The sequence below is a fragment of the Dermacentor silvarum genome, chromosome 2 (genome assembly GCF_013339745.2).
Source record: "Dermacentor silvarum isolate Dsil-2018 chromosome 2, BIME_Dsil_1.4, whole genome shotgun sequence".
Classification (NCBI taxonomy): domain Eukaryota; kingdom Metazoa; phylum Arthropoda; class Arachnida; order Ixodida; family Ixodidae; genus Dermacentor; species Dermacentor silvarum.
In genome coordinates this window covers 9,157,621-9,172,328 of record NC_051155.1, presented here as the reverse complement: position 1 = coordinate 9,172,328, position 14,708 = coordinate 9,157,621, and the positions used below count along the sequence as shown (strand labels likewise).

General features: G+C 48.7%; 1 protein-coding gene across 1 annotated transcript in view; it reads right to left on the bottom strand.

Annotated features, from left to right (window-relative positions):
* LOC119439895 (very long-chain specific acyl-CoA dehydrogenase, mitochondrial) overlaps positions 1 to 13,160 on the bottom strand; it is a 444,311-nt gene extending 431,151 nt beyond the window's left edge. Inside the window, exons 1-2 of the mRNA XM_049661097.1 lie at positions 13,124 to 13,160; positions 10,367 to 10,374 (exon numbers count right to left, since the gene is read on the bottom strand). Coding sequence (XP_049517054.1) covers positions 10,367 to 10,374; positions 13,124 to 13,160 — 45 coding nt within the window. The remainder of the gene's footprint in view (positions 1 to 10,366; positions 10,375 to 13,123) is intronic.
* Between the last annotated feature and the right edge of the window lie 1,548 nt (positions 13,161 to 14,708).

Genomic DNA, 14,708 nt, shown 5'->3' with positions numbered 1-14,708 from the left:
ACCCCGTCCGCGTCTCGTCGAGCAAGTTGGCCTGGTTTTCGCGCCACCGTAACGCGACGAACTTGGCTTCGCCAACCTCCACCGACACTAGATGACGCGCACGCTGGCTCCGATTATAGAGTTGACTTTACAGCTGTGTTTGTGCAAAAACGTTAATGCGGCGTGGGTGCCCATTCTCCACGGACACACATGCAAATGCACAATACAATGATGGATGCAATGCGTTTGAGTGAAACGAACGTATCAGCAGTAAAGCAACTATATATACGCAATGAAATAAACCGTCAACTGTTGAAAGCGCACGTGTTGCGTGGAGACAATCGCTCCACGCAACACGTGCGTTACATTGAACCTGCAGCGCAGTGTTCGAGTTGCGAAAACACCTACCATGTTTATCCGCATCCTGTGTTCACCATAGGAAGCAAAAGCTGCTGCACGGTTGGCGACATATCCAGTCCGCACTTGAATGGCGCTTAACAGGTGAACAACAACAGGTGAACGGCGCTGAAAAGACAAGTGACAGGTGCAGCGGTGCTGGGAGCAAACAGCGGAAGAGAATGACAACGCGCAATGTATCCTGGGTAACTCGGCGCCCGAAGGATAGAACTTCCGCTTCCGCCTTGCTCCGGCGGCGCAGGTTGTGTTCCATTCGTGGATTTGGAGGCGTTGCTCTACGCCAGAGTCGAGTGCTCGCTCGCGGAGTCCGTCGGCTGCTCCGGCTCCGCCATTGGAATTCAACATAAGACGAGGGGTGACTTTAGCTTGTTTTTTTTAGCTCGACTTATATACCAGTTTAAACGGTAGCCAGGAACATAGTTGTGCTTTCTAAGTTCTTCAGATGGTATAAGTTAGTTGAGCTGGCATAAAGCTCAAAAATCTTTAAGAAAGATTAGTTGCAAAACTTTTCAATTTTGCCAAGAAAAGGATGATGGTATGCTACGCATATTGAACTAGAATTATGTATATACAGTTAAACCTCGATATAACAAACCTCGATTTAATGAAGTTCACAACGTAACAAACTATTTTTATTTCCTGATCTTAGTTCCATTCAAAACTGTGTATCTTTCTCGTGATTTACCTAAGCACAAGTGGTTTCCAGCAGAACATACTGACACAGACAGAAAGGGACGCTGACACACGCTTCTGTCAGGGTCAGTACGTTCCGTTTTTGCTATGTGCCACCAACGAGCTCGGGCAAACACTATTCTTAACTAAGTAATTTCTTGACACAGTTTCGATTTAATGAAGGTTTCGGCCATTTAAAGCATGTACTTAGAGCCTGTATGATCTGTATGACCTGTATGAATCTAGCAAAAAGTAATAAAAATTGCTGCTGAGGAAAAAGTTATTTGCAAGCGTCCTTCCGCATGAAAAGTTCGAGCGGCAAAATGCCGTCGAAGCGCGCGTGCCACTGTGCCATTTGTTGCGTAACAACTTGTGGGGTGCGCGGCGAAATAACTCGAGAGCTGACGATTTCTTCAGCGCAAAGAGAGTGGGGAAGTGGCACGCGCTAGAGAAGGGAGGGGGCAGGGAACGCGCACATCTGCAGGCCTGTGCACTCTGCTTTATGACATCATTCTACTTGGACCGAAATTTTCATTGCCAAGCCCGGCGTGACGATAGTGGCGACGTCAATATCACCGCGGCTTACTAGGGAGCATCCCCATTAGATTCTATGGCAGTCGGGCAAGGTAGTATGACGTCGTGGATCACAGTCGTTGGCCTATTCACCCTCTCGCCCTAGCACACGCGTCTCTTTTCCTCTGCCCTTGCTGTCCATATGCGGGCCATGCTCCATTATCTTGGAGGTACCTGACTTCGGCAAATGCAAAGGTGGAGCCGAGATGGTTGGTGCCTTCGTGCACATTTTGTTTCCGCGCGTCTGGTGTTAGCAGTTGCGTAATCTAAAGTTTCCGAGGCACAGTGCTTGCGTTTGCTCGCGTTGCAACAGGGAGTGTTCTTTATCATCGAGTGATCTTTGTCTGAGTGCGCGTGACGCCGATAAAACTGCGAACCTTACTTCGTGTAGTTGTCTCTTTGCTATCGTCATCAGTGCTCCAGAGAAACTTTCTGAAGAAACTGCAACATTTTTTTTTTCTCAGAATGAATACTCATATCCCTTTGCACTGTTGTGTTTAATTTGAGGGTGCCATCTGAAGACAGCTGCGGGCACTAAGCGCAGTCAGTCATGGCGTCGAATATTTACAGCACGCACGACGCAAAATGCTAATCTCGGATGCCGTGAGCCACGCCAATGCATTGCTCTCGGTGCGATCTTTACCATGTGCTCAGGTGGTCATAATCATGCTAATATGACCCGACCTTCTTGCGATTTGTTCGTAAGTGATCACTGACAAGAAACTATCAACCAGGGAGGTTCTGGGAATTTGCGAAATTATTTTTACCGTTGAAGCCTTAAAACATCAATTTAACAAAATTCTCGATTTAACAAGGTTTTTTGCTGCGAGTTCAACTTTGCTATATCGAGTTTCGACTGCACACCTAAAAAATTAAGACAAGCTTTTTCTTTTTTTTTTACATAGTGCAATTGCCACTGTGGCATGCATTTTATTTGCTTACTGAACTCCCATTAGCTTGTAGATAATAATTCTAGTTCCAAAGTTGTACGAGGCACTAACTTGCATACATGTTCACATACACCTGGCAGTTCTTTAGAACAGTACAACAATGCTCTAAAATTGCGTGCAGAGAAAAAAAGACAGTAAAAGTGGTGTCAGACTGCTTGATCTACCAAAACATCCCGGATTAGTCTTTTTCATGGTCAACATTACTATAACTTTTCTCTGTTTCTGCAGTCTTTCCTTTGCTTTTTTGATTCAGCTTTCAGTTTAAAGTAGCTTTTTTTTACCTGCCACCATTTTTACGCTTGAACCATAGTGGCTGCCATAAAACTTTCATTTTTGTGTCAGTCTTTTCATTCTACGCCACAGCAATACCGAATAAGGCACGAAATATGACACACCCTGTGAATGAGGCGCCAACGCTGTGCAAAATTCCACAGCCGACTTATCGGCTTCCCAAAACAACCCCACGAAAGCAAGGACCATTAGTAAGGGGCCCTCTGGTGCGCCAGCGAAGGCCGGTTGTCGTCCAAAGACGGAGTCAGAGCCCAGAGTTGTCAAAACACAACAAAATATATTTTTCAAGCAAGGCAGTTACACTTGTGCACTTCAGCTAGACACATCACAATACAATTCAGATGGGTATTAACAAAACACCGGAAAATAATTAACAAGCACTAAGTGTCCAACACTGTCACCTTCTACTTGGGAGCCGGAGGGTTGCACACAGGCGTTACCCTCGATGGAGGAGAGATATGACTGGCAGCACAGCAAACAAGGATTTAATATGCACAGGATTGGGAAAAGCGTAAAGCACACAACACTAAAACCATAACTCAACCAAAATGCTGACTCAATACTAAATACAAAACTCCGACTAAATACAAAACTACCAAAAGCATTATCTCTAACTTCGTCTTAATGTCTCTAAGTCAGTCCTAGCCCTGACTCATCAAAGTCTGGCCACCCTAGACTCGGCCTAACTACAACAGAATGCAGAAATGCGAGTTCTTATGGACCGTCGGTTAGAAGTTCCTCTCGTCGGGGGTGAGTCCACGTCGTATTCATTCGGGGTTTTGCTGATGCCGTAAGTGCCGACGATTCGCGATTCCGTCGACCTGAACGAATACGTGGCTGGTGCCCCGGTAGCCGCCGCTGACGTGTCAATTCACCAGTTAGGGTTAGCGAAGCGTTCTTCGCCCTCTGTCGATCTGCATGGTGGCCCGGTGTCCTGGTGATTATCGGTTGATCGGGCTCGGCCGAGGAAGAGGGATTCTTGCGAAGAGGACCGGAACCACCGTGAGCAGCAGCAGCCGGTCCCAGGAGCTTCACCCGGACGTCTCCGAGGTCTACAGCCACGCCTGGGCCTTGCCAGCGTCATGAGTTTCGTGGCCGGGCTCTCCGCTCTCCCGTCGTCAGAGCATAGCTGACAAAGTGACCCTCCAGTCCAAGAGCCACGTCGATAATAATGTTTCGTCGCTTCCTCGCGGATTACACCTCGGTTTGCGTGCCTCGAGCGCTCGCGTGCTTTCGAACGCTCCACGAACCTCGTCTTCTTTGTTTTCGTGTACCGCCGGCATCCGACTCGATGACAAACACGTAAAGCACAGAATAGGAACACAGTGTCCAATCGTATTCACCCGTGCTGGTCTTGAGCCGGACGATCTCGGCGTAGCTCGAGGCAAATCTCAAAGAAGGACCTTCTTCCAGAAATGCAGACGCACGATAAGCTCGTCGACTAGCTTGCCGGGGAATCCCCTTCTTCTGTAGACACTTGGTCTTCAACATCACATCTCTTCACTGGTGCGGTCTGATCCCCTTTCCGATTCCCGCACGCCGCTTTTATTGCTTTTGCTGGGGGTTCTGGAACCTTCGGTCGGAGTTGGGATCCTGTAACATGAACAAAGCCTGGGAATCTTCTAGTCAATTCTCGCGTCTTCGACCACGGCCGTCGGAGCGCCGTCGGGGAGGGTGGTGACTCATCCGTAGGCGCACGCTCATGCTGTAGTACTCCCCTCTCTCGACTCGCCAGGTGAAAGGGTGTTTCAGCGTGCGCACTTTCTCTCTCGTTACCGTCGTCTTCGCGTATCTTGTCGAGGCTTCTGGACTCCGTTGGTCACGTCGGCCATTTATGGTGTATGCGCTCCCCCATCTGTCGAAGCTGCCGCGGGGCCATCTTGTTTCCTTGCGGGCTTGAGTGATGCACAGCGTGCACTTAGATTATGCACTCTTCTGTTACAGAGGTGCTCTCCAAAGAGCATGTGTCACCATAAACAAACAACAGAGGACCTCCCTAATGAATGTAAGATGCACTACACAGAAAATGAAAGTCCCAAAATCAAAACCAAAACTTGTATTGAACACAAGTGGACTCATGTAATGAAAACTTCATACAAAGGTGGGACTTGACTGGGCACACCCGCTTTCTGGTCGACATCACAAGTAACATGATTTAACTATTTATGTTTTAATAAGTATTTTCAAGTCGCGCGTACACAAGTGAAAGCTATAGGCATGCGCTATCAAAAGAATGCAAGATCAGAAAATAGATATTGTGGACCAAGCAAAGTTTTACCCCACCTTAATGGATACTGGAGGTGTTTACCTAGCCGTATGCCTAGCTTGCTACTTCAGATTACAAGGGTGATATATGGAGTCGCCAATTCATACATAGTGCGCACACATACAGCATGGACAAACACTCACAGTAACAACTAACAGAGCGTGTTGTCAAGACCAGTGCTGCTTCAAGCTTGAATGAGCTATCACTTAAAGCAGATATTGGAGTACTTCTTGGGCTGCAAAGTTTCACACATTGCACTGTGGCAAAATGAAGCTTGAATAAATAGTTAGTCCAGTCAACACCCGATTTTTCGGACTCCTTAGGGGGGCCGCGAGAACGTCAGAAAAATCGGGCCCTCCAAAAAGGGAATGCATGCCTTTCACTGCTCCCAAGGGCTCAAATGGCTCTAAAGGCCTGCCAGTACACTTATTAGGTGTATCGGAGCTCGTAGGAGATGGCGGGTATATGCGTGTATAATTGAGCAATACATACTGTGAACTGTGGCAATTGCCTCTTCCCACTCTTAGTATGCTTCACCACGTAACGTTGCTGTATTGAGGCGAGGCTGATTTTCGGGAACCGGCATTATACAACGCGTTCTGCTTTCCAAGTTTCGAAGCCATTGGCGAGGATTACAAAGGTGGAGTCGGCACCATTGCTGGCAACGGCAAATTGTTTCAATGAAAAACACGGCACTGAACAGCAAAAAGCTTGATAGCAAACGTCGAAGTAGGTACGTCTAGCTTTGCTGCGGTTACAGTGAACTAAAGTGCAGCGCATGGAGGCACTGACGCATAAGGGCACCTGATGCCGCTGGTGGCGAACGGAGCGGCGGCGCTGCAATCTCTAACTCTTGCATGCGGTTGCCTGTTACGTGGCTAGCTTGTTCAGTGGTGTTTCATCCCACCTTCTCTGAATGTCTTGTGCTTTTCATTCGTGGACATTTCAGCTCGCAGCTTTCTTTTTTCTAGGGTGTCACCTAATGGGCTGTTGAAAGGTGTGCCAAGGAGAGAACGAGCATACAATGTAACCGCCTAATTTAAACTTGGGCCCTACGGGCTCTTGTGTGTGCCCCCGTACTCTGTGATGCCAGTATAGTGAGCATTTAGTTACAGTTGTACACACAATTAGCTTGTGTCCTTTTTGTGAAATGCTGTACCTCGATCGTTAAACTGCTCGCCAAAGCATGGTTACCAGAAGTGCAACAATTAGCTGCTTTGCCATTTCAGCGAAGCTGCCATTTGGCTTCCAGCACCATTATTGTTATTGTCCTCTCCTTCAGCTCATTTGTGTTTAATTTGCGAATGCGATATGACTTCTACAGCATAATTTCAGTGACTTTTCGAAAATAAATAGGTTCTGTGGGCGTATGTGCACTTCAGTTTGCGCGTTCATGTTTTCTCTGCTGCTTTGCAATTCGTGAGCATTTCAGTTTGCGTCAGCAGCAACACCTCTGTCTGATTCTGTTGATTCTTTGGCAGTGCAAAACAAGCAAAACACGAGAGAGGACAAACGCTGGGCTAACAACTGAATGTTTTATTTGAAGAAAAAGATTATATAGGGGGGGGGGACAGTACATAGCCGTGAAAGTCATGTGGATTACATGAAAAAAACGAAGCGATTGCGTTCATTGATTGCTCGTGAGAATGTGATGATTTTTTACTTGTATTTCACATGACTTTCACGATTACTGTCTATATAATCTTTTTCTTCAAATTTCTTTTTTTCTTCACATATGATCGTTTTCTTCAAAAACTTTCAGTTGTTAGACCAGCGCTTGTCCTGTATTCTTTCTCGTGTTTCGTTTGTGTGTGCACAAATGATAGATAGGTTCCAACTCACCTGCTTTTCAATCCTTCGTATTCTGTTCTATGTTATTCATTAGCGCAATTTGTTTTCTTTCAAGGCGTCACCTATAATATGCTGTTCAGAGGTGTGCGAATGAGAGAACGAACGTATAATGTGACTGCTTATTTTAAACCTAATTCCGATGTTACGGCGACTAGCTATGTTTAATTACCCTGTCACGTGGTCACTCAATTGCAATTATGTACAATCCGAATCTGCTCATTTGCGATCGTATACACTGTTGTCTGCGCCCTCAAGCTCTGTTAGCTAAGCAAACTCGATCCTGATTTCTAAACGTGTAGGAGTGATCGTTTTCTATCATGTTGATAAAGTTAATTTGCTATCGAAAGTGCCCGTGTTCTCGAGAGCGTGGCTAGAGGACACACGGGCGGTAGTTATTTCAGAGGCTGCTTGTGCATCTGTGGCAAAATACAATACATTTTATTCTCTGATCCTAAGCAGAAAATACAGACTAAATAAGCAAAGTGTTTCTTGCAAAAATCTAAACAAAATTTCCTGCGCGCGCTAAGCATATACGTGCGTCACAGTGGATGCAAGCGTTTCGTCTGCTTCCTTTCAAGAGTGATCGATTGCAGCGCCACCGCTACTGGCGGCGCCGCCTGAGCCACGTGGAGAGCGTTGCCCGCTGCACTGCCCTTCAACTACACTGTACTACAGTGGTGGCTACGGCTACCAGTGGATCTGTGTGCGAGGGTGCATGTTCGAGGTGGCGAAATAATTCACATGGCGGTGGTGGTGGCTTCGATAAGGGTGTTTCGGACCTGCAGTCATGGCAAAAAGTCCAGAAAATCGGGCGGCAAAGGGTTGTTGCGTCCGAAATTTCAGACGTTCTTATACATCAACTCTGTGGGGTACGTGACGGTGCCGCCAAGGCATCTGAATTATCGGGTATGTCCGAAAAATTGGGTGTCCTGAAAATTGGTCGTTGACTGTGTAGGTAATGCTTAGCTGAATGCAATGCAAACATATAGGATCATACCTTGTAAGACCACTTAAGGTGGCGGTCCCACTCTGGCGGCACGAGCCCCTGCTTTCAGTACTTCTGGAGCAACTGTGGCGGCTCTTCTACGGAGATAAAGTTGTTGTATATACCATAAAAAAGCTTGATTCTTGTAGATTCCAACTATATATAATGTAAAGAAATTGATCAATGTGATTTAGAAATAAATGTTCAAGAATAAGCATGAGATACATGGTTTTTGCGAACTGTGTCTCAGTTGTGACAATATTTAGAAGAAACTACCGCATTTACTGCATTGTGGATTGCTCTGTAGCTTTAGGACATATTTATCTATTTCCTAGACGCAGCAAAAGAATGTTGATTTTTTGCTTTTGGGATAATTTGCTTTTGAAGATTGCCAAAGATCGCAACTCCTGTTTTAAACAGCCCGGCAACTACACGCTCAAGGAAGCTAAATTTTGGATAAATTAGAGTTGAAGGAATTTCCATTTAGGACGCAAACTTTCATTCATGTACTTTTATTAGTTATGCTAATAATGCGACCAAAATCTATACATACATACATACATACATACTCTACGAGTGATGGCATTCTAGGCATTGGGCTAGAACGCCATCGTCCGTCGACGTGCTAGTCGTTCGGAATGTCACAAAAGTGAAAGTATCCCCAAAAGGGATCGTCCAAAAATAACGCCGAAATTTTTGTGTTTTTGAGCGCACGTACGCTTGCCTACGATCTGGTTAGTCCGTATCTCTACCATTGTCATGCTGTCGCCACAGCTAGACGAAAGTGCAATCAACGCATGCACCGAATCTTCAACCTGTGGAAACATAACAGGACCACGATATTGTAGCGATTCCTTTTCTGGTGCCACTCCTTCTTGTGCTTCGTCAGGGGTAAAAGTGGCACTCCACCTGCATTATCAACGGTATCAGCCAGCCGTGAACAGTGGATGATTAGGGTGGCATATAGAATCGAGTGGTATTCATTGCTACAAAATCACGGCCCAGAAGTTGACTGCGCTATCATAGTCGATTGACCGCGGGTTTTAAAGCTTGCTTTGCGAACCTCCCTATGCCTCTCTTGCTGACTGTGGCTGCCGCCTGCTGCTGCTGCTCTTGTGTTCTCGCTGAATAGCTCACCCTCGGCTGCGGGACGGCAGCGCCATCTAGGAGCGATGGCTCACACTACTTCTGCCGCAGCAGTGGAACGCAGAGGGGTATCTGGGCTGCACATGTGGGTCATTGGCCGCTGGTGGAGAGGGCGAGGGGGCCGTGACGCAGAGAGCCGTGATGAGACGGTAGAAAGGGCACCAGAGGAGATGACCTCACGTTGCACATGCGTTGTGTGGGGATTCGCGACTCTCACGTGTCTCCTGTAATCCGGCTTCACCGCGTGGCTAAGTGTCGGTGGCGGTAGTGGTGGTTGCGGCGCATTGCGAGAGATGGCGCGAGTGTCATGAAGCTAACGCCACCGAACGGCGGGGTGACTTGGGAGAAAAAGGTCAAAGGCTTCCTCTTTGGCTTGGGATTGGCGACTAACACGCACGAACGCTTCGCGCGTGCACCGGCCCGCTTCGCGGGACCGTCTCGCGAGGCTAAGAGCAGGACACAGGTATGGACGAACACGGATCGTTCGAACGCGCCACCGTTCGCGTGGCTGCACACGTGAACGACTAGGCGATGGTGTCACAGCATGGGGCGAACATATTCGCTCGCTGTCGGGTCGTGGTTAGTTGGACTTCTTTGATTTGTCGCGCGCCCATGTGAATGTTCTATTGGTTGTAATTCGGCTAGTGTGCATTGGTGTATGAAAGGCGCAATAAATGCCCCCTTTGCTTGTCTGCACCACTGTGTTGTCGTTCCTTTGTCCCAAGAGCCTGAGTGAGACACCACATCTGGCTGCCCAACGTGGGGCTCTTGGGGCATCGGACGATAAAGTTTTGCTCGGTTCGAGACAACCTTTGTTTCAACCGAAGCGTAGTCCTAGAGTGGATTTTGATCGCTAGTGTCGGCGGCATGCTTTCTTGAGCGAGGCGACGGTTGCTGTAGCGTGTTTGAACCACGACCTACTGGTTTGAACTTTTCAACATGCTAAGCCTTTTCGCGAGTGTTTTGTTGAAGTACACTCGTCGGTACGAGAGCCACGTGGTCTGCATCCAGGGAGAGCGAGGCCTAGTGCCTGCGGAGCATTGGCAAGCCTGAAGCGAGTGAGTACGAAAGCCTCGTGGGTGGTCCGAATTTCTTATGTAAATAGCTTCTTCTATCTATTTGACTTCGGAAGTCGCGGCTCAAGAAGCCGGGTGGCCGCGGGCCACGGGTGCCGCTATGGGCTGACTGGTATTGCGGCCTGGCACCGGGTGCTCCGACACCGTCAACTCGGATGCTGTGTGCACCGAGCGGGGTAGGACCACCTCACAGAGCTAACGTCTTTTCGCGGCTGCCTGGAGTGCCCATTTTGGGTGATGTTTTTTTTTTTGGATGCCGGTTGTTGTCAAAGTAGCGACACATTAGGCCTAAGGCTTTACAAAGCTGCCTGTCGCACGTGGAGGGACACAACCTGGTGGACCGTGGTGTTAGGTGTCGCACATTGTTTCCCTCATTAGTTCGCCTCGCACGAATTGAAATTCTTGTTCGAGTCAAGAAAGTAAGCTTTGTTCACGTGAACTTAGCATCTGAAATGCCGCCCGAAATATTGCTAGCCGAATTGAACATCGTACCACGTGGGCGATGTTCATTGTACCACGGTGGCTGGGAAAAAAGCCGGCAGTCACCAACGGCTACAGCAGCTCTCGCCAGCGGGGCGCGTCGGCGCGAGCGACGCTTGCTCGTGCCGACTTCTAGGTCGCTGTTTCCGGAGTCCTGGGCTGGAGTTGTGCCATCGAATCTGCAGACATGATGCTGTGACCAACGGACGCCAGCGGCGAACCCCGGAGACAATGTCGGCTTGCATGTTGTGGATAACGTGTGGACATTTCCTCGGCGTGGCCACTGTCGCATGTATTAACTTTTGTTCGCGATGCGCGCATTGATAGACCGTGTGACATGTTTCGCCGGAGTATGTGTAGTGATTTAAGGTTAGGGGGACGTGAGATGCGCGACTCTCACGCGTTTCCTGTAATCCGGCTTCACCGCGTGGCTAAGTGCCGGTGGTGGTCGTGATGGTTGCGGCGCATTGCGAGAGATGGCGCGAGTGTCGAGATGCTAACGCCACCGAACGGCAGGGTGACTTGGGGAAAAAAGGTGAAAGGCTCTTTGGCTTGGGATCGGCGACCAACATGCACGAACGCTTCGCGCGTGCGCCGGCCCGCTTCGCGGGACCGTCTCGCGAGGCTAAGAGCAGGACACCGGTATGGACGAACACGGATCGTTCGAACGCGCCACCGTTCGTGTGACTGCACACGTGAACGACTAGGCGATGGTGTCAGAGCATGGGGCGAACATATGCGCTCGCTGTCGGGTCGCTGTGAGTCGGATTTCCTTGATTTGTCGCGCGTCCATGTGAATGTTCTATTGGTTGCAATTTGGCTAGTGTGCATTGGTGTATGACAGGCGCAATAAATGCCCTTGTGATTGTTTACACTACTGTGTTGTTCCTTTGTCCCAAGAGCATGTGTGAGACCCCACAGTTGAGATCCCTGGCAACTGCATAGATGGTCGTAACTGCACCTCCAAGGGGAGGTCGGGTACCCCAAACAAACGGCGATGAAAGGTGTGCTCCTACTTAGCACCAAAACACCAAAGGGACCACCGTGAAACATGATTAACCTATATATTACACATGTGTTTTGTTTACAAGACATTGCATTTCCTCTATAAAATACCTGAATAACGTTCGGTTTCACTTTCACTCCTTATACATTGTAGGGGGTATGCTCTGCGTGAGGCTAGGGCTGAAGGCAAGCTCTGGATATAGCCACACAGTCGTTCCGTCATACTCCCCAACCCGTAGCTTGTGCAATCGCAGCTACGTAGGGTTCGGGCAAATAAGGCAATGAACGAGTCAACTCAACATTTACTGCTGCGGGCAATAAGGCATACTTGCAGAGGGAAGTCCATTCTGTAACAAGTAATAAAGAGGCTTACCTCGTTGCATGTGATAGTCATGCGAACGAGGTCACTCACGGGTTGCAGCAGGGAAATCTATTCCGACAGTTTGTAAAGTCGGGGCGCCAGAGAGAAGGGTGTCTCCCGCGGTGACACTCTTTTATGCCTTTTTACCTTTCGCGAGGAGAATTTCCTTACCTGTCGGATACCTTTTCTCGCGAGCCGAGGGGGTATGTGTGTCGCGAGATGTGAGGAAGAACTGGGAGAGGGCGTAGTGCCCTCCTCGCGTGTCAACCCCGGCTCCCGATGCGTCCGCAACGTGTAAACGCGACGACGTGAGTATGCAGGAGAAGATGGATGCGTGTGCTCCCCATAGCATTTAGAGGGAAGTTTCGCTGTATATAGATTCCAACAGGGCACGCTGCATCTGCTGCATTTTTTTAGCTACATTCACTGTCCTCGTCGACGCATACATAGTGAGTAGAGTCGGCATCGCGCGATTAAACAAGTTGAAGTCGCTGCGACTGCGTCGCTATTTAACACGTCAATGAACAAACGCTGGACACGCGGAGCCAACACTGTGGGACTTGCCGGTGTTCGCTTGCCTTACGGTTTGGGTGCAGTTGGCTTCGCTAGTTTCGGTTTCCAGGAGATGTCGGCAACATGGCCAACCATCATGCCGCCAAAGTATCGCTATCGAAGCCAAAGTATCGGTGTTTCTGCACAACTCGGCAGTCAAATTAGTACACACTCGTGCAGGCTGAGTCCAAATTATTGAATGGCAAGCCCTAAGGGGTCCGAAATTTTGGTTGTATTTATACATTAAATTTATAGGCCAGTGGTGGTGCCTCGAAGTAGTCCGAATAATCGAGCTTGTTTAAAATCCTGGTGTCCAAATACTAATCTGTTAGCTCCAGTTGTGAATTGGCCAGTTGCTGAACAGAGGCTTCAGCTTTACGAGGAAAAGCAGACATAGTGAGTAGAGGTCGCTTAAACAAGTTGCTGAAAAGCAATGCTTGAACATTACGAGGGGCTCATCGAGGCTGGCTTGGCTCGTAAGAGCATTCACGACATTGAGTCTAGCCAAGTGTTTCTGACTGATGCTGGAGCCTTGCTGGCATGGCTCCAGCATCATGGCTAAGCTTGCAGCTGTCAATAAAAAATTTATGAGATGTAAAAGTGAACGTCTGTGCAACTTCACCCAATTAGAAATACACTACAGTGGAATCTCGATGATCCAATCACGGCTAATACGAATTTCCGGATGATACGAATTATTCTGTGGTCGCGGCCAAGCCCCATTACTTTGCAACGTGCTAGTGTACGGTTGTTGCGAATTGATTTTCGACCCGCGTCGGTTGATACGAATAAACGCCGCCCCACCGACGGCCGAGAGAGAACAGCGCGCAGTCACGTGCTTTCTCCCGACGATTCTTATGTAGTAGAATTCTCTTTTGGTGCGGAGGGGCGGACGCGGCACCGCACAGCGCGGAGACTGGGCGCGAAGAATTTGAAGCGGTGGCGCTTTTCTTGCTTTCGTGCTTTTCCTCTTTTTTGGCGGCCGCCCATCAGACGAAGTGGCTGCTGTGCTTCGGGCCGCATTCTTTGTGTTTGCGCCATTTTGCCTAGTCGCAGCGAGCTATGTCTACCGAGATACGATCTCGGCCGATTCGCGCGGCCGTACGCCGAGGCGCGGGAGCCTCCGTTGGCGCGCCTTCCGTCGACTGCGTTATCGGTGCCGATGGCACAGGGCGATTGTCGGTTTCGCTGCCGGAGTCACGCGGTGCAAGATAGCGCGGCACCTAATCCAAGGTGCTAGGTAGCGTGGCACGTTCATTCGGGTGCTTCTCCGCTTCTCCCGCTAATCGCCGCATTTTTCTTGCCGTAGGAGGCTTGCGCTTCCGTATTCCGAAAGCATGCTTCATCCAAAATTTTTTCTCACGAGCGACGATCCATCACTAACCTGGGAGCTCTCATTAATCCGAATTCTGCGTGTCAAGTGAAGATGCTGGCATGGTTTACGAGCAGACAACTGCGGTTTCCATCTTGCCCCTGCCACAGCAGCAACCAATGGAGAGACGCCTTTCAGCACGGCAGCCAATCGGAGGCCGCTTTCATCGGAGGGTCCGTGTGACTACCTATCGCAGACCCGCGCTTCTTTTGAGTTTGCGCGTTTGTTACAAGATGGCGACGACGGACGAACTGAGAAGCGGAACGACGAAACTTTGAGCTTTCGAACGATACCAAGATGGCGGCGCTCGGTGGCAGGAAATACGAGATATGTCTGTGTGAATTGCGGTGATTTTGCGCGATTTAAAGCTGTTTTCTCGCCCTGCGCACTGACGAATAAATCTTTTTCGACCACTTTTAGCGCGTTTTCAGCCCAACCATTTTGATACAGCGTAGATTAGGCGTTGCAGATACCGAAACGCGTGGTTTTCAAAAATAATTTTTTCTCGCGATTTTCGCGATCTGATGCTCTCATCCCCCCTTAATTTAGCTAGTTTTAGTTGTGTTTCGATGATACGAATTTCGGCTAATACGAATATTTTTCGTGACCCCGTGAGATTCGCATCATCGAGATTCCACTGTAATTATTTCTCACTGTGTGAACAGTTTTGTTGTCTTCATTTAAATTAAAAGATTACTGAAATTTAGGTTTTCCTTGTTTTGTATTTAGAGG